This window comes from Epinephelus moara, chromosome 5, assembly GCF_006386435.1.
Source record: "Epinephelus moara isolate mb chromosome 5, YSFRI_EMoa_1.0, whole genome shotgun sequence".
Taxonomy (NCBI): domain Eukaryota; kingdom Metazoa; phylum Chordata; class Actinopteri; order Perciformes; family Serranidae; genus Epinephelus; species Epinephelus moara.
Window position 1 is genome coordinate 34,352,767 of NC_065510.1, and position 18,682 is coordinate 34,371,448.

Sequence of the window (18,682 nt, forward strand, 5' to 3'; positions counted from 1 at the left end):
TGTTTAATATATCTGTAAAACACTGAAATTGCCCCAGTGGCCTAATGGATAAGGCACTGGCCTCCTAAGCCAGGGATTGTGGGTTCGAGTCCCATCTGGGGTGGTACGTTTTAAAGTAGAAACATATATGAAGCTCAATGACATTGAAAAAGCTTCTTCTAACTGACTCAATCACTGTGATGTAAATACACTGTAGTGTGCAAATATAGTAGTGTGACCTTGTAGTTTGTTTCATGAGTGTAAATTGAAATCTATGTCTTACCTACTAGTGTAGAATTGGTTAAATTGTGTACTTACCCACAAATAGCCACATAGATCATAGAGGGGGTTGTTTCATCATATTTTTATTATATACTTGTTTGCATTTCCTGTTGGGTGTTATACTTTTATGAAAAACTGGTGTAGCTCAGGCTGTAAATGCTGAAGAATGCAGCATTAAATCGTTCCTTGTGCCTATAAATGTAAACATTGAATAAACATTAGACAGAAGTGCATTTCTATATTATGCATTTGTGCATTTATTTCGCTTATATATTCACTGAAGAAAAGCAAAATGAAACAAGACAGTTTTATGAGTAGCCAGACAGCTAATTTGATTTCTCAGCTCACAGTGCTGTACATTTCTCATGTGCTTTGATGGACATGACTGGGATGATTGCACCATCCCAGTCTGAGGCCTGTGCAGTGGGAGCTGCAGACCTCTCTTCATTGGCACTCTGAGCCCTCCAGTCCTTTGTAGGGAACATGAGGAAACAATGTTGGAGATGTTTCATGAATGTGCATTCTGTTCATCATCTGACAGCTTCCAAAAATCAACCTGATACAATTTAGTTTACAAGAAGGCAAGACTTTACAACTCAAAATAGGTCTGTGGTAACAAAATAAAATCTAAGTGAAAGGTGGATATATTCTTCGCTTTTACACTAAAAACTACAAGCATTTTGTAAGCAGTAAAGAAATCCTTTAGCAAAATCAGGTTTCCTGGTACTCCTTTTCATTCTCAGTCTAAGGCAGGAACTGTTTTATGAGTCTGATTCTCTGCCCAACAAAAGAATAGTTACCATAAATCACTGAACTGAACAGGCTTACATTTGGGACAGGCCTTTAATTCCTTTTATACAAAACTGTTGCTCAACAAAGATGGGAAATGCTATAAAATTGTTTATTTGAACCAGTATGAATATTACTTGTATGAAAATAAGGCTTCAAATGACATATCAGTTATGTATCATTCATTTAAACTAGCTCTGACATACAGGGCATCAGAGAGGATTATGGCACCTGGCATACCGACACAACACCACTGTATCCTGTTAAAACAATATTCATAACTTTGATTAATTTTTTTATGAAACACCCCTTTGATTCTTTTAATGCATAGAACCTTGTGGAGTAAAGGAATATCAATAATAATTTTACTTTCCTTCACAGTAAAAAAGGTAAACAGGAGCTTATGCATGTAACACTTCAACCCGCAATACGAGATGGCAGCTGGTCTCAGCAGAGTCTGTGCTATAACACTCAGTATATCGCAATATTCGACTAGGTGGATAAACATGGTGGCCCAATTGACCAGCATCTTCCTGTAAGTAGGGCCATCACACTGAAAAGAGTCACGTCTGGTAGCTAAGTACAGTTAACAGATGGGTGATTATGGTACACGAGGCTTTGAATCAGCTGGTCCAAGTTTCTTACTAACAGCCCCTGGGGCAGAGGATGACATTGTCTTCAACTGTAGTTTATGCAATCCCTCATCTTTTTTCCTCACAGCAAACGGCCTAACAATGTGCCTGCGCGTGGATCTAATCCTGTCACTGAAGAATCTGCTGATTCATTGAAGTCAACACAGCTGAAGTAACCCGAGGCGGTGCTTTGTGGGTCACAAATGGAAGCATGCTGCCATTGGTTTGAAGGAACAAGGCAACAAACACTGCAAAGGTTATAAGAAAAAAAAGAAAATCATTAAACTGTAGCAGTTGCATGAGTAACACACTCTTAACTTTTGCTATAATTGTCCTACATAATTAGATTGTATTCATGGCATTTTAACATAAACAAATTATTGTTCATTATGTTTGACTGTATTAGGTTAGTAAAAGGAAGCAGACAAGGGGCTTCACTAAACCACGACTCTTCGCTGTACCCTTAAAGGGACAGTTCACCCCAAAATCAATACTACATATTCTTCCTCTTACCTGTAGTGCTATTAATTAATCTAGATTGTTTTGGTGTGAGTTACAGAGTGTTGGAGATATCAGCCGTAGAGATGTCTGCCTTGTCTCCAATATAATGGAACTAGATGGCACTCGGCTTGTGGTGCTCAAAGCACTAAAAATATATTTGAAAGACTCAACAGCAATGTCTCTTTCCACAAATCAAGACCCGGTTACTCAAGATAATCCACAGACCTTGTTGTGAGCAGTTCAATGTAGGAACTATTTCCTGTCTACTGAACTACACCTGGGCGGCACGGAGGTGTGGTGGTTAGCACTGTCGCCTCACAGCAAGAGGGTTCCCGGTTCGATCCCGGGTGTGGGAGCCCTTCTGTGCGGAGTTTGCATGTTCTCCCCGTGTCAGCGTGGGTTCTCTCCGGGCACTCCGGCTTCCTCCCACAGTCCAAAGACATGCAGATTGGGGACTAGGTTAATTGATAACTCTAAATTGTCCATAGGTGTGAATGTGAGCGTGAATGGTTGTCTGTCTCTATGTGTCAGCCCTGTGATAGTCTGGCAACCTGTCCAGGGTGTACCCTGCCTCTCGCCCGATGTCAGCTGGGATAGGCTCCAGCCCCCCCACGACCCTCAAGAGGATGAAGCGGTTAGAAGATGAATGAATGAATGAATGAATGAATGAATGAATCTTCTTGCGTCGCAACAACTACATTAAGAAATGGTAATATATGTATGAACTGTACAAATGTAACATATCCCTGGTTTGCAGAAACACACAATGCCAACATTTTATTCTGGCAAGTGGGCTGGCAGGAGCTCAAGCCCCCTGAGATACTAGCTATTGTTTAGTATGCACTTTTGATTTCTCTTAGCTATTTGGAATAAGTAGGACCTGATAAGTATAAAAACACTGTCCGTAGTTGTTTGGAAAAAAAATGGTGACAATGGGTATATTTAAATAGTCACAAGTGTGTAATTAACTGTTTCTTTCAAAGCCTGAACATGGCAATGCAAAAGCAAAGCTGCAAACCATGCAACATCTCTAAAAGCCTTACGATGTGTTTGTTTTGTAACTCTGTGCGAATTTTCCTTGCTCTGTATTCCATGCAAGGAATGTCTTTTTTGTCTGTAGGAACAGTCTGTCACACTTACTTGGCCTGTATGAAATGCTGCAATAATACAATAATTAAGTCCAAATCAATGTCCTCAAACGAGACAATAATAAAGTCCCAATGTCCTCAAAGGAGTACTTCCTGATTAATAGCATCTTAGCTTGTCACTGTTGCTAATATTGGTCAAATTTGCATGCCATGTCAAACTACAAAAATTTGTACACTTAAATCAACAACTTTCAACCATAAAATCTGATCAGGTTTTGTGCCTTGTCCACTTTTGTGTCGGGATCAGCTGTAGACTGACTTGGCAGAGATGGCTGCCATCTTATTTTTCATGGATTAGTGTATCTAAGTTAAGCAGAATGAAGTATAGGGTGCAGCAAACCCAAATTGTAATGTCCTCTTATGAGGATGCAGGATCGCAGGAGGCTAGAGATGGTAAAGTTGGTCAATCCACCACTAAAATATCATTTGAATGAGCTATTGAATGGATTGCCATGAAATTGTGTACAGACGATTATGGTCCCCAGCAGCTGCAAACTACTGACTTTGGTGATGCCCTGATTTGTCCTTGAGCGCTACTCTCAGATCAAACCTTTAATTTGTCCAATACTTGGTTTATTAAGATGGTAAACATAGTAAAAAATATACCCTATGAACAGCATTTTAGTGCTGTGCTGAGCCTGTTAGCATGCTAACATTAGCATTTAGCTGAGAGTCCTCCTGGGCAAAGTACAGGCTTCAGAGCTGCTGGTGTGACTGTAGACTCTTTGTGTCATTTATAAATCTATTACAACCAATGACCCATCAGATTCAGTGACAAGATTAGCCATTTAGCCTATTGTTTTTATCATGACCACAATCCTTAACCATATTTTAACTCCTGTTACCACAAACTGTGACATGCAGTATCTGTGACAGCAGAAACTGGTGGTCAATCATAGGTCTGCAGGGCCATTACACCTCACCTGTCAGTATTATCTCAACCCATCAGGCTTTTTATCAATAGTTGATGCCATGCAACACAATAATTTACTGTTTGGGCAAAGGACTACACAAAGCATTTGTAAGTTGTTGAAAGTCAAAAGGCAGGCAGGATATGTTGAGTCCCAACAGGACCTAGTTTCACCTCTTCTTTCTCAAGGTCAAATGGAAATAAAGTTTCTAAGCAAAACTTTCTAGGTAAATGTGACGAGGCTTCTTTGACTCCAGTAGATGAATTGCAAACCAGTGTCCTTTTACTTCTGGCAGTCAAGCACAGCTAGATGAATCCATTGTTTGGCCTCCACTGACTTTTGTATGGAGGGGCCCTCTTTAATGAGAAAACTTTTTTTTTTTTTTCAGACATATGAAGACACATGCATCAGAATGAATCTAATCACATAGTCTGTAGCGAAGGGCCATAGGTTGGAATTGAGCCCGGGCTGCTGCAACAAGGACAGAGCCTTTGTACATGGGACACCTGCTCTATCCACTAAGCCACCAACACGCCCAAATTTGCATTATTTTATATGCAGTGACATTTATTCCCAGTAGGATGTGTCCAATGACTTACATGAAGAGGCAATAGAGGAGGGAGTGCACCAAAACACAGGCTTCACCTTGAACACAACCTGCTCTGTACTCATCTCTACAAATGTCTGTAAACTTCACCACCATGAAGACTGTGATTTTGAAGATGCTCTTTATTGTAAGTGTGGCGCAGCGGTTTGGAAAGCATGTGTATGTGCAACATGCCCACACATGGCCTGATGCTCAACAGTACTGCAGACTTCATCACACTGATCTGTCCCCCATCACTACAAGATGGGAAGAGGAGAGACTGGAAAAAGCAACAGCTGAGAAAGTTGGTGGGTTGTGGATCGGACTCTACAGAGATGGAACACAATGGAAGTGGTCAGGAGGAGGAGACGCAACAAACATACCGTGGGCTGTGGATGAACCAGATGACTATGTGCATCAGAGTTGTGCTGCTGTTTGTTGGCACAGCTGTAAGTGGAATGGATGGAGCAATTTTGGTTGCTTCCATCAGCGGCCTTTTCTCTGCTTCGACCTGATCATAGTCGAGGCAGAGAAGAGCTGGGAGGAGGCGATGTGGTACTGCAGACAGGAACACACTGCACTCATGAGCCTTGCCTCTGAGACCGAGCACCTTCTGGCCCTGAGCAGGATCAAGCGGGACCACATCACTGAGCGGGTGTGGATCGGCCTGCGTTACCTGGAGGACCACTGGCTATGGGTGAACCACGACCCTCTGGTGTACCAGGCCTGGTCCCAGAGAGGAAATCAGGACCACCAGTGTCCAATTTATAAACGCTGTGGAGCTTTAACCAAAGAGGGAGTGTGGGAGAACTGGGACTGCCAGGACAGACTCAACTTCATCTGCTATTAAATCTCATTCATGTTATTTAAGTTTTAACAGCTCACTCCTGCTGGAGGAGGTAACATGGTAGATTTTGTTTCAAAAGCTTCAAGTCGCTGGAAAATATAAAAAACTAAATAGTAAGGCTAAAAAACTGTATACATCTATTTCTAGGTCCTTGCTCTTTTATCGTCTCTCAACTTGACCTTTTGTGCTCTCTTGTTTATCTGATTGTTTCTCCTTTTTGTTTTTGATTTAACATTTCACTGGATACTTTTAATTTTCTTTATATTTCTGTTTTGTACAAGTTCCCGACTATTACAGCCCTTTGTACTGTTATGTCAAAGTCAAGTTTGTGTTTTGATTTTAGCTTTAAGTTATCTTGTTTGTATCCTTTGAGTCAATTTAGAAACTAAACATTAACATTATTTAAATATGCAATGAAATAAAATTCAATTTGCCTTGAATATTTGTATTTAGGCACAAAGTTTCTACAGTGTAGAAGACCTTTTTAGACCTTAATAACTGCTGAGATCAAATTTTTGCAAATGATGCTTCACATAATCTCATAAGCATTCCTTAGATTATAATTTGTATATCATGGTTTATCTCCCTGCACCTCCTCTTGAACTGCCTATCTCACTTTTTTTATGACTTGTATTTTATTATTTTATAATATACAAACCAATGGCATCACATACAATACAAAATGCACTCTATTCATACACAGAACATTCCCATCCATAACGAAGAGGGGTCATCTGAGCAATATGGTGGCTATGTATATTGCAAGCAAAAATAAATAAGTAAATAAATAAATAATGATTAAAAACAATTCTATAAATAATAATAATAATAATAAAAAGAAGAAAAAAGTAGTTAATAAATAATAATCACTTCTATTCAAGACAATTACTGAGCATTCAGTTATTCTTTACATTGGTGCAAATATAGTGTCAAGGTACATGCCCCACTTCAGGAAATACTTTTCCGCTCTGTCCTGCATCCTATATGACATCCTTTCATATGCAGCTACTTTGCCTAATTCAGTCACCCAGTCCTGGAAAGGGGGTTCTCCATGTTTCTTCCAGTTCCTGAGAATGATCTGTCGCCCAATCATGATAGCAGTTTGTGTCCAGGATTTTAGTGGATAGGGAAAAGCTGACAGCACTTTACGGTCTCCTAATATATAACTTGGGGCAGAGGACAAACTGTCCTTTTATGACAGGACATTGACAATTTAACAGTGATTCTTCATCCAGTATTGCTTAATCTTAGGGCATGACCACATCACATGTATCATTGTACCTTCATCCATACAACACTTCCAACAAGTAGCTGAATCTTTTAAACCAAGTCTGAAGAGCCTGCTCGGGGTCCAATAAAATCAATGCAGAATCTTAAATTGAATAAGTCTAACCCTCAAGTCCCTTGACATTGTTCGGGAATTACCACAAACCTTAGCCCATTCCTGTTCATCATATGATACCCCAAAGTCTCTTTCCCAGGAAAGTCTCAGGGCTGAGATCTCTTTCTCCCCCTCACATTCCATCAGCATCCTATAATATTTAGCTGCTTCGTGGCCTTTACCCAGTATCTGGAGGATTTTATCTACAGTAACTTTTCTGCTGGCTTTGGAGGGTGTAACCTCGGCCCAAAAGTCCCCTGTAGTACATGGCGTAATTGAAGATATCTCCAGAATTGGGTTTTGGGTAAATTATAATCCTGTTTCAGGTCATCAAATGTTTTAAATGTATTGGCCTATCTCGCTTTTTACACATACTTCCATTTAAAAGAAAAGGTTTCAGTTTTCAATTATAATAAAGTGCTTGTTCAACCAAAAAAACCCTTGTGTTTTTATTCCTTTAAGAGTAATTGCAGCTTTGATCATTTTAACAATTGTGTAATCCTGTGTACCGTTAGACAGTGAATGTTGAGTCCAAACAGGACCTAGTTTCACCTCTTCTGTCTCAAGGTCAAATGGAAATAAACTTCCTACGCAAAACTTTCTAAGTAAATGCGATGAGGCTTCATTGACTCCAGCGGATGAATTGCAGACCAGTGTCATGGTTTATTTTACTTCCTGGCAGTCAAGCATGGCTAGAGTAACCCATTGCGTGGCCTCCACTGACTTTTGTATGTATGAAGGAGTGCACAGGCTTCCTGCAGCTTAAGTGGGATTTAAGACTTTTAAGGCCTTTTTATTTCTATTTTAAATGAAATCTAAGACCAAATTTACTATAACCAAAAGAAAATAACAAACATTTACCGACATCAGTTACTTAGGATTGGGACAATTTTGCCCGGATGTTTATTGTAACATTAAACATAACTTTTTGGTGACATTAATGCATGAGGCATTTAGTATATTTTTAACATTTATTTTTTGAGAGTTTACGATGCCATGTCAGAAAAACAGAACACTAAAATCCTTCTTTCCATGTATTTGCATTTTTAAGACTAATGAAAGATTGATTTAAGACATTTTAATACAAATTAAGAATAGAATAGATAGGGGCTCACATGCATCAAAGGCCCCCAGCTAGAATTAAAAGATCACATTGTCTCTGTCTCAGCGAGGCTACCAGGACACCCCGGATATCAAGGTTTAATTTTGCATTATTTTTTATGCAAACAGTGACGTTTATTCACAGCAGGATGTGTCCAATGACTTACATGAAGAGGAAACAGAGGAGGGAGCACACTGAAACACAGGCTTCACCTTGAACACAACCTGCTCTGTACTCATCTCTACAAATGTCTGTAAACTTCACCACCATGAAGACTGTGATTTTGAAGATGCTCTTTATTGTAAGTGTGGCGCAGCGGTTTGGAAAGCATGTGTATGTGCAACATGCCCACACATGGCCTGATGCTCAACAGTACTGCAGACTTCATCACACTGATCTGTCCCCCATCACTACAAGATGGGAAGAGGAGATACTGAAAAATGCAACAGTTGAGAAAGTTAAGAATTTTTTCTTTATCGGACTCTACATAGATGGAACACAGTGGAAGTGGTCAGGAGGAGGAGATGCAACAAACATACCGTGGGATCCAGGCCAACCAGATGACATTGAGAATCAGATTTTTGGTTGTATTTGTTGGTACGGCTGTACGTGGAATGGATGGCACAATACCAGAAAATCTTCTCAGTGGCCTTTTTTCTGCTTCGACCTGATCATAGTCGAGGTAGAGAAGAGCTGGGAGGAGGCGATGTGGTACTGCAGACAGGAACACACTGCACTCATGAGCCTTGCCTCTGAGACCGAGCACCTTCTGGCCCTGAGCAGGATCAAGCGGGACCACATCACTGAGCGGGTGTGGATCGGCCTGCGTCACCTGGAGGACCACTGGCTGTGGGTGAACCACGACCCTCTGGTGTACCAGGCCTGGTCCCAGAGAGGAAATCAGGACCACCAGTGTCCAATTTATAAACGCTGTGGAGCTTTAACCAAAGAGGGAGTGTGGGAGAACTGGGACTGCCAGGACAGACTCAACTTCATCTGCTATTAAATCTCATTCTTGTTATTTAAGTTTTAACAGCTCACTCCTGCTGGAGGAGGTAACATGGTAGATTTTGTTTTAAAGACTCATGATAAATGTCATTCACATCTTTTCACTATACTTAAAATTTTCCTTGTAATTTGGGGTTTCAATCAAATATTTCTGACTATTACTGACATTTGTACTATTGTGAGAAAGTCAAGTTAGTGTTTTGGTTTTAGATTTAAGTTATTTTTTGTGTGTCTTGAAATCATCTTAGAAACTAAAACAAACCTGCCAATGTCTAACAATTCTGCAACCTTATTTTACAAGATATTATTTACATATTTAATCAAATGTTGAAAGGTTGTGAGAATGCTTATCAAAATTTGACCTTAATTTATTTCTAAAGTACAAACCATGTAGTACATTTTATTACATGGCTGGTTTTGGCTTAGTCACAGTTTTATCTGGTGGCTCTCTGACAATGTTTAGTGGCAGCACGCATGCTCTGGTTTGATTTTATGTTTTCATTATAATGGTTGCTATTTAGAAATATAATAATGAAGCAAAATTCCCAATAAAGTTTTGTTGTTTTAAGTCAACTCCTTCTTAATTTCTTATATGAAAAAAAGTCAAAATTATTTTTTAAAAAAGAAGAAAATTTATTGACATTAACAAACCAGGCAGGCACAGTGTCTGTCTGAGCAAACACATGCACAGACCAAATATAATATAAACAATATAGTCACACTGGAGGATCGACGAAGACAACAGGAGTGGTGTGATGATGAAGATAACTGACGAGCTAAAACTTCCATTTGTGAATTACGGTACATGAAGGGCACAGTTAGATACACAGCAAACACTAAAATCAACTCATGTCATTAAATGTCTCTTTCTGCTTCACTACCTTTACAACGTTACATCACACTGGACGTCAGTGACCTTTCTGTCATGTTACCAAGACTTCCAAATACCTTCAGTGTGTTTACACGTTGTGTGTAGTGATCCATTTTGTCTACGTCTTCAATCTCCTCCACTTAAGAGATCCTCCATTTGGCATTATTTCTATAAACACATATATCACCTCTTTTTTTTATATTAACAATAATAAATAATATTAATAGCAAAGGGCAGACTGTACAATGAACATAAAAATAGGGCCTTTGTTTGTTACAACCAATATTTCTCTATTTAGTCAAATATTTACAAAGCCAGGAAGACACTGGAACACATCAAGAGTCACATCTCGCCAGCACTGATGAGGATTCTGTAACTTCTATAAACACAGTAGCACATTGATGAAGCAATGCTTCACTTGCAAGCTTAATGTTCAGGAAAAATGCTCACAGGAAGTGAGGTGACTGACTTTAACAAAATCTGAAGTAAACAGCAATTTCACCCTGTCCTTAAAATATTTATCTAACGTGCAGAAGAAAAGTCAAATTATAAAAGTGCTTTCTTAAAGAGACAGTACTCAAATTTAGAAATACATATTTTTCCTCTTACCTGTTGAGATATCTATCAATCTAGATGTTTTGGTGTGGGTTAGAGTGTTTGAGATATCGACCGTAGAGATGTCTTCTCTCAAAAATCATGGAACTCAATGGCACTCAGCAAATAAATAAATGAATAAATACAATAAAATCATGAACCAGTTACTCAAGATAATCCACAGACCTTGTTGTGAGCAGTTTCATGTAGGAACTATTTTCTTTCTACCTACATGAAACTGCTCACAAGGTCTGTGGATTATCTTGAGTAACCGGGTCATGATTTCTGGAAAGAGACATTGCTGTTGAGTTTTTATGTTTGTTTTGTTTTTATTTTTGGCGCTCTGAGCACCACAAGCCCAGTGCCATCTAGCTCCATTATTTGTGAGAGAAGGCAGACATCTTTACAGCCGATATCTCCAACACTCGGCAACTCGCATCAAAAAAATCTAGACTGATAAATGTCACTACAGGTCAGAGGAAAAATATGTATTTTAGATTTTGAGGTTGAACTGTCCCTTTAGAGACAGGAAACAATGCAAACTGCATCGCTGTTTCTATCACAAAAAAAATGCATTTCAATTACAAAACTCATTAAAATCTGCAAAATCCTGATCTGACCAAAATGCCATAACAGGTCTGAGTATTTTTCTCCTATGTTTTTAAGCCCTGATGTAAAGGACTATCATAATACATCTTTAAATTAGCATAGTATTGTGCTGTACCGCATCAAAGGCTATATTGTGATTTTCTTCCCATAATGCTACTGTGTGAATACTTGTGATTGTCCGTGCCTCAAACAAATTAAATATCTAAGTCTGCTTGTTACTTGGCAACAAAGAAACATTGCTCAATCTTACACAAGTTTTGTAAATATGGCAGAAACCATAGCGCCTCTCTCTGCAGTGCTTTGCTTTTAGTTACCTCAGCAGATGTACACCAGCTCGCTGAATGTCCAGTTTGTCTTAACAGCATTTTAAAATACCGTGTGAGAGACAACTCTGCTGCCGCACAGTCACAGGCCCTCTCTCAGGGGTGTTTTTTTTTTTACTGGCAGCCACACCTCAGGCAGTCCAAACATAAATAATGAGAGGAGGAATAAGATCACTTCACAGCAGGGAGTGTCACTTCAGTCCAAGATTGACATTTAGAGTGTGTCAGGTGTAACATCACAATCTCAAACTTACAGACACAAACAGGCACATTTTCACAAACATTTAAATAACACACACGCACTCACAGCATTCTTACTCGCTCACATCTATCCACCTGGTTCATCTTCTCCAAATCTTGCTGGTTCACTGTCTCTACAGGCTCCTCAGCTGCATTTTCGTCTTTCAGTGTGAAATAATGTCTATCATTATTCCCTCATATTTCATCCTGTTTATTGTTGCTCAACACCCATGCTCTTCAGGATTTGAGGCCCATCTGAGCCATCAGCTGTTCATAAACAGTCCAAGCCATAGCAGCCATCAGAGTGCGTCGCAGAGACCTGGGGACAGCTCCACGAAAAAACCCACGCATGCCGTGCTCCTGAGGGAGAGGAGAGATTCAGTATACGTTACTGAGGTAGCTGCTGAGCTACACCAATGAGCACCGCTTCTCTCTGAAAATGGCGAGCACATGCAGTAAGACAAAAACTGGCAGCTGTGATTAAACGGACACGCACCATGTAGATGTAGTGGATTGCATCCGTCATGCTCCAGTGGGATGGGCTGACTTGAATGTGGGTCTTCACCACGTCTGCTGGCTGCGTGGCGAGCGACGCCATTACGCCTGCCACCACCCCACAGCTGAAGTTCACCAGCGGAGCATAGGCCGCAGAAGTCACCTCTGACAGGAAGGAAACCAGGTATCAGGAGAAAGTAGAAGAGGACTGTTGCGTTACAGTCAAAGTCGAAGGTCAGAATTTCCCAATTGAATTACCAGCTTCCGACCTCCAAGCGTTCCAGGAGTATGATGCCAAATGTAAACATAAAAACATGGCTGACCAGGACAGACTGATGTTTCTTTGGCAAGTGTACACACAACTATTAGGAGCTGCACTTTGTCAAAATAAATCAAAACCTATATGACTGGACCATGTGGGACTTTAATGTGAAAGGACAGACACAAGAAGAGGCCACACTCAGCAGTCAGGCAGGAGTCAGGAGTTCCCTTCTTCCGTAAATATCAGTCTGATAAACATAGAAAAGTTGATCATTTCAGTGCAGGGCTACCCAGACTTTACATCTGCCCCACGGACGATAGGCCTTAACACTTATAAACAGCACCTGGAAGAAGATCAGCTCTGTAATCAGCTCTGATTTCAGGTATATTGGCTATACGATGCTTGTTAGGGTTGCTTAGCAACCTCAGACGCAACCTGCCACCCTGCTCTTGAAAGCTGGCACAAAAAAGGCACAAGAGTAGCACCCAGTGCCCGACCTGCGGTTTAAGACGTGGCATGTGTACGGCCCCTAATTTACAGTGCTGGTACCTGTGGTTATTACACAGGCTAGTTAATAACATGTTGGGCAGGAAATCCAAAGTGTGGGATGATTCTGAGAAGGTGAAGGACGAACCCAAGGTGATATGTAAACTCTGCAGGCAAACATTTGCCTTTGATTTGTCAACTACAAACATGACGCATCATCTGAAACATGTAAGTAGCTACATGCCCATTAGCCACTTAGCACAATCATAACTGCTTTGCCAACAGCGTCATTAACAGGCGACTGGGTTTTTCTGTTTCTACTCTGTTTAATTAATTAACTGAAATGTTTAACTGAAATATGAAAAGGCATTTTGTGGTGCTGGCCATATGGGCTCATGAAAAAACTTTTAAGGCCAAATATTAAAAAGCACTAACCCATTCACTGAACACTTGATTCATTTTCTGTAATACAGGGACAACACTTTCATGACCTGCTCCTCATCAGATCATCAGAAAACAGTGCTTCACACTTTAATGACCTCAATTCTGATTTATTGATGCTGATGCAGTGTGGCTCTCACCTTGAGGCAGCGCCTTCTTGGCCTGGCTGTAGAACATGACGTAGATGCCAGAGAATGGAGCGTCTCGGAGCAGCGTGGCAGTCAGCCCTGAGAACAGAGCCCTGACTCCCTCCGTCTCATACACACTCCTCAGAGCTCCTGCCACACTCACATAGTTGTAACAGCCACTCTGAAACAACATATGAACATGGAAAATTCATATGGAGCACATTTACCATTTACCATTGCTTTTATGACACTAGTTGTGTTATCACACGGAAACACTGCATCAAGTCTAGTGTGATGACTGCTGTGGACTACCAGTTGTAGATTCTAGTCATACATTTGTGGATGCTATGTTTAATGGTGATTCATTGGGTTACAATGTCTTACAGAAATGAAATACTTTTTTTGGGATCAATACCTTTGGATTTATTGTCAACTATTTTAAACATGTGTCCTCTAAAGGCATTTTATTCTGGGATGAAATCTCACTAAACAAATGTGGCTCATAACAAATGCTGAAAAAAAAGAAGAAGTTCAAAAGCAGATTACAAAGACAAATCATTAATCATTGCTTAAATGCAATCATACATTAACAACTGCCTTAAAGAGTAAACTCCCCCAGTTAACAATTCAACATCCACTGAAACTTGACTGTGAGGACATGACTGGAGACGTATTAAAGTCCACCAATCATACAGCACATCTCAGGTCAGTGCTTCTCACCTCAAAGCGTGTCTTGATGACTGTGAAAGGCAGCATGCAGACACCAGCCACAGTTCTGGCACCCGCTCCGAGCAGAACAGCCTCGCCAGCGCTGGGTGCCCGCTCCTGGAAGTAGTGCTGCTTCAGGGAGTAGAAGGTGCTGAAGTAGATGCCCACCCCAGGGATGCAGCGCATAAATGACTGCCAGAGAGAAACAGAAGTGTTTAACATTTCTCATATTTGCTTAAAAAGCTACCTTAAAGCTTAATAAATAAAAAAAATCAACCAAGAATGTAATTAATTACTTAATTACTCACTGGTGAAACTCCCTTCCACAGACTGAAGAATTTCTCTGTCCTAATAACGTTGATGAAAACAGTGAACATCCCCACCTTTGGTGCACTGCAGGTTAAAATTTAGGAAGGATTAGAGACACATTCAAAGGTGCAAATGTAAAATAAAAACCATATGGACACTCGGAGACAGACAGTTTGTATGATGGGAGCTATAAATCATAGAACAATAATTAACTACAGAAAATAACTGCTGGAAATTGGCACCTGTGGAATGCTGTTTAAAATAAAGATCCGCTTTTAGTCTTTAACATTTCCTGTTCCTGTTTCCGCGGGGCTGATTGCAGCCTAGCGCCTTGACATTATGATTACATAGTGCTGGTGTGACTAATTGCCCTATATGGGTCATAACAGCAGATTCAGGCCGGCGCTGCCTGCATATTGTGTCCTGCCACGCTGTGTGTTATTTTGTGTCTGGAGAGCATGTAGTGTGTGAGGGACTAAGTCTGAGAGAGAAAAAAAGGAGAGCAAGGCATAACACCAGGGACACGCTGATGTACTTGTGTCTGATGGCACGCAGGCAAATGTGTGTGCGTATGTTTGAATGTTTACACACATCAGACGTGTCTGTGTGTTATGTGTGCACACACCCAGGCTTGGCATTGTTCTGCAGGGTCTGCAGCCGCGTCTTGACCAGATCCAAAGGCTGGAAGAGCAGCGTAGAGCAGGTGCCGCTGAGAGAGCCGCACATAAAGGCTTTGAGAGCTGGGTGAGCCTGAGGATAAAGACAGATGGAGAGAAGGACAACAGAGGAGAGAGACAGAGGGATGAAAAGGGAATGGGAAAGACAGGGGGACATTAGAGAACGAAGTCATGGGAGAAAGACACACACGAAGAGTGGGCCGGGAGAGAAGCAGAGGGGGGGATAATGTGGAGAGAAATCAGAATGACGGCCAGAGTGGAGGGTGTTGGAGGATGACAGACAGAAGAGGACGAGGCAAAGACAAATGTAAAGGATTAGTCACATTGTAAAAAGGCATAACGGGAAAATGAGCCATTCAGCATCTTTCTTGGCATCTTGTTGAATGCCACAGACCCTCTTCAAAGAGCAGGGAAATATTATCTAAATATGTGCATTAACATAATCCTTACACAACAGAAATAGAACCCAAAATAATGGACATAATCTCATATAATAGACTGTTATTGGAATATAAATATGCTTGTATGACATTTCCAGTACAAAACAAAAAACAAAAACAAGCCTGTAGCACAGAGCAGAGGCCAGGTTCCCACAGAGTGGAGATGATGGAGATGTGCAGAGACAGTCCACGTCCACACACACACACACACACACACACACACACGGGCTGCTGGCTAGGATTGAACCAAGACTTGACATTATATGTGCTTACATGCCTCAAGAACAAACATTAGACACAAACAGCGACAGACAGACACTAAATTTAGCTGCAAGTGAAGGTAAACAGTTCCACAGAAAATGGTGAGGGGGACAAACGCTCATAATCAGGCAATTAAAATAATCACAATCGCATCAACAAACAACACATAAAAATTTCTGCATCTTATATAAGTTGTTTGCTTTACACAAGACATACACACTATAGCTAGCCTTTATACATGTGCTACTTATATGCACACATGTATTATGCACTCCTACCTTCCTGCCTGGAGCTTGGCACTGAGAATCCTGCTTTTCCTGCATTTTGCCCTCTTTCACCTCCCTCTTTCTCTGATGCTGCTATTGCAAATAGCATATTATAAAATAAACATCCATCTCTCTCACAAACCTTCTCCCTCTCTCTCTGTCTCTCTCTCCTGCCGACCCACAATGGCTTTCTCCTGCCTCTCGTCCTCCCTCCCCCCCGTTTCACAGCCAAAGCAGAAGCTTAATCCAGCCTGCGTTTTTCTATGGGCTTCTATCTTTATCGTTCAGGCACACTCTAACACATCTGTATTTCCCCCCCCTCTGCAAAGCTCACTGCTAAAGAGCATCTTTGTCAAACGGCATGAGTCATGAAGTGGCTGTGTGTGTGTGTGTGTGTGTGTGTGTGTGTGTGTGTGTGTGTGTGTGTATGGGGGTGATTTCAGACACTGGATTTTACCGCCTGTGTGGCTAGGTCAACAATTTAGTCAAATCAAGAGAGAAATCAACCCCTGTTTCCGGTATGTTCTCCACATCAGCTCTGTATCATCTTTGGTAAAGATCAAACCATCATGAATCATGAAAAGTCTGTCACATTGTGGCTTTGATTTGTTTATCAAGTGCTTTAAAAACATTGGCAGCAACCATCTTTTGAATTTTAAAATAAAGTGCATGTCTTTCTCATTACCAAGGGCAGAGGATCAATCTTTAACAATCAGTAATTATGCATTTATGCCGTTTAATGTTGCTCTGGATCGGCAAGTCTCAAATGTCATCAGCAACCAGCTAAAAAGGTGGGTGATTTTCTTCTTGGGGTTTAAATGAAGGTGGGCAGTCCCCTGAGACAATATAAAGGTCTCCATCTTCAGAGATTTTGCCACACTGTTTATACCATGGTAGTTATCCCCACATATCTCAGGTATTTGCCTAGGGCCAATCAGCCCACTGCGCTGAGTTTGCAATTCTGTCTGATATCAGGCAATCTAGATACATTAGGCCATTGAGGGCAACGATGCAAATCAATAAGAACTGTTTCATGGTAATATTGGATTTTAGTGTGAATTCAAAAACTTGACTTTGTTGAAATTCATTGATTTTCCAAAAAATAACTATATCTCAACATATACTGATAGTACAATAAAAAGTACTTGCATGCTGTAATATAGTTTTTTTAATAGACTTCTTTTCTACTGCTGTGCCATGAAGTCAAAGTGGGTGCTACTTTGTGATCATCAACCACTTGACTTGTAGCTTGGTTGGACAGTCAAATGGTCAAAGGTGAAAATGTGTAACTGCCATTGTAAGGTCATGACAGACAGACAGACAGACACACACACACACACACACACACACACACACACACATTACAAGCGGTTGTATTTTATCTTTCACCAGCATGCTGATAACATACCTGTTAATTGACCCTGTTACTGACAGATTGAGTACACTGACTGTGTGATGAGAATAACAAACAGTGGCAGCAGCCCGCAGGTGCACTCACCGCTGCTAACTCCATCTTTGACCTGGATGCTGAGTCCAGTTTCTCCCCTGGTGCTGCCGTTTTGAAGCTGGTTAATTTCAGCCAACGTTTCTAACAGTGGGGAAAATCAAATGGCAGCCGTGAGTCACATTTCAAAACAATAAGGTCGTTTGCCAAGTCTCTATGAAGCCTGTAGCATCAAGCTAACGTTAGTTAGGCTAATGTGCTGTCAAAGTAACCTAAGGACATGCTAACATTGACAAGCCGGATACTTTCAAGTCAGATACAGCCACAAGCGACTGAGCAACAAAATGCTCAACTCTAAGAGCAAACGCCGTGAAACCTGCTGGCTACGATAGCTAGTTTGTTTTGGGAAAGATAACAGAGGCTTCACTCAACCAGATACAGAACATGACCGACTAGCTACATTAGCTTGCTAGCTTAGCATGCTAGTTCCTCTTACCTGACTTTGAAGTGTGTTAAGGAGTGATGGAGGAGATGGTCAAACCCGCCAGCTTCAGGCACGCCATGTTTAGTATTTGCAGTGACAGTCTGCCAATGTTTCCTAGGAGTCTAATGTTAGTAAACACAAATATTGCCAGGCTGAATACAGAACTTTCTAGCAATGCTCGTCGGCTAACGTTAGCTAACGTCAGTGTTAGCTCGCTGGAGTAAGTTATTTAACTTTAGCCTGGCGCTCTTCTACATTAATATGTGACGCCGTTAATGTCCTGACGGGGGTCGTATCCCAAAAGCTTAGAAAAGAAAAATTTAACTGCAGTTATAAATGTCATGTAGTAGTGACCGACGTTAGCGTTACTTGCTGTGCTGCTGCGACTGTTAGCATCTGGCTAGCAAAGTTCACCTCAGTGCAGCGTCAACACACATCAACTCACTGTGTCACACACTCACAGGGCAGAGTGCCGACA

General features: G+C 40.9%; 3 protein-coding genes and 1 non-coding gene across 6 annotated transcripts in view; 3 read left to right on the plus strand and 1 right to left on the minus strand.

Annotated features, from left to right (window-relative positions):
* The window catches only part of LOC126389773 (myosin-10), a 667,776-nt gene that overhangs the window by 120,958 nt on the left and 528,136 nt on the right, over nucleotides 1-18,682 (plus strand). The gene's annotated exons all lie outside the window — the stretch shown is intronic.
* On the plus strand, nucleotides 31-103 carry trnar-ccu (transfer RNA arginine (anticodon CCU)). The gene has a single exon. It is a non-coding gene; the product is annotated as a tRNA-Arg (tRNA).
* Nucleotides 8,865-9,164, plus strand: LOC126390879 (dromaiocalcin-1-like). Its single transcript, XM_050045371.1, has one exon. It carries the CDS (start codon nucleotides 8,865-8,867, stop codon nucleotides 9,162-9,164), a length of 300 nt encoding a protein of 99 aa, XP_049901328.1.
* On the minus strand, nucleotides 9,770-18,642 carry slc25a38b (solute carrier family 25 member 38b). Of its 3 annotated transcripts, XM_050043665.1 has the most exons (8): nucleotides 18,217-18,642; nucleotides 17,775-17,864; nucleotides 15,258-15,382; nucleotides 14,632-14,716; nucleotides 14,336-14,515; nucleotides 13,628-13,796; nucleotides 12,300-12,463; nucleotides 9,771-12,163 (listed from the first exon to the last, which is right to left on the minus strand). In XM_050043665.1, exons 2-8 carry the CDS (start codon nucleotides 17,787-17,789, stop codon nucleotides 12,041-12,043), a joined length of 861 nt encoding a protein of 286 aa, XP_049899622.1. In that variant the 5' UTR covers nucleotides 17,790-17,864; nucleotides 18,217-18,642; the 3' UTR covers nucleotides 9,771-12,040. The 3 variants fall into 3 exon arrangements, with proteins under 3 accessions (XP_049899624.1, XP_049899622.1, XP_049899623.1); XM_050043667.1 differs by lacking the exons at nucleotides 17,775-17,864; nucleotides 18,217-18,642 and adding an exon at nucleotides 16,283-17,617 and having other exon boundaries at nucleotides 9,770-12,163; XM_050043666.1 differs by lacking the exon at nucleotides 18,217-18,642 and having other exon boundaries at nucleotides 17,685-17,820.

Excerpts from the sequence above, each read along its gene's own strand:
- LOC126390879 (XM_050045371.1), top strand. The coding sequence starts at position 8,865 with ATGTGGTACTGCAGACAGGAACACACTGCACTCATGAGCCTTGCCTCT.
- slc25a38b (XM_050043667.1), bottom strand. The coding sequence starts at position 16,333 with ATGCAGGAAAAGCAGGATTCTCAGTGCCAAGCTCCAGGCAGGAAGGTA. Across the intron at positions 14,717-15,257 it reads CAGAACAATGCCAAGCCTGG|TGCACCAAAGGTGGGGATGT; the intron begins GTGTGTGCACAC and ends TTTAACCTGCAG. Across the intron at positions 13,797-14,335 it reads TCATCAAGACACGCTTTGAG|AGTGGCTGTTACAACTATGT; the intron begins GTGAGAAGCACT and ends ATGTTGTTTCAG.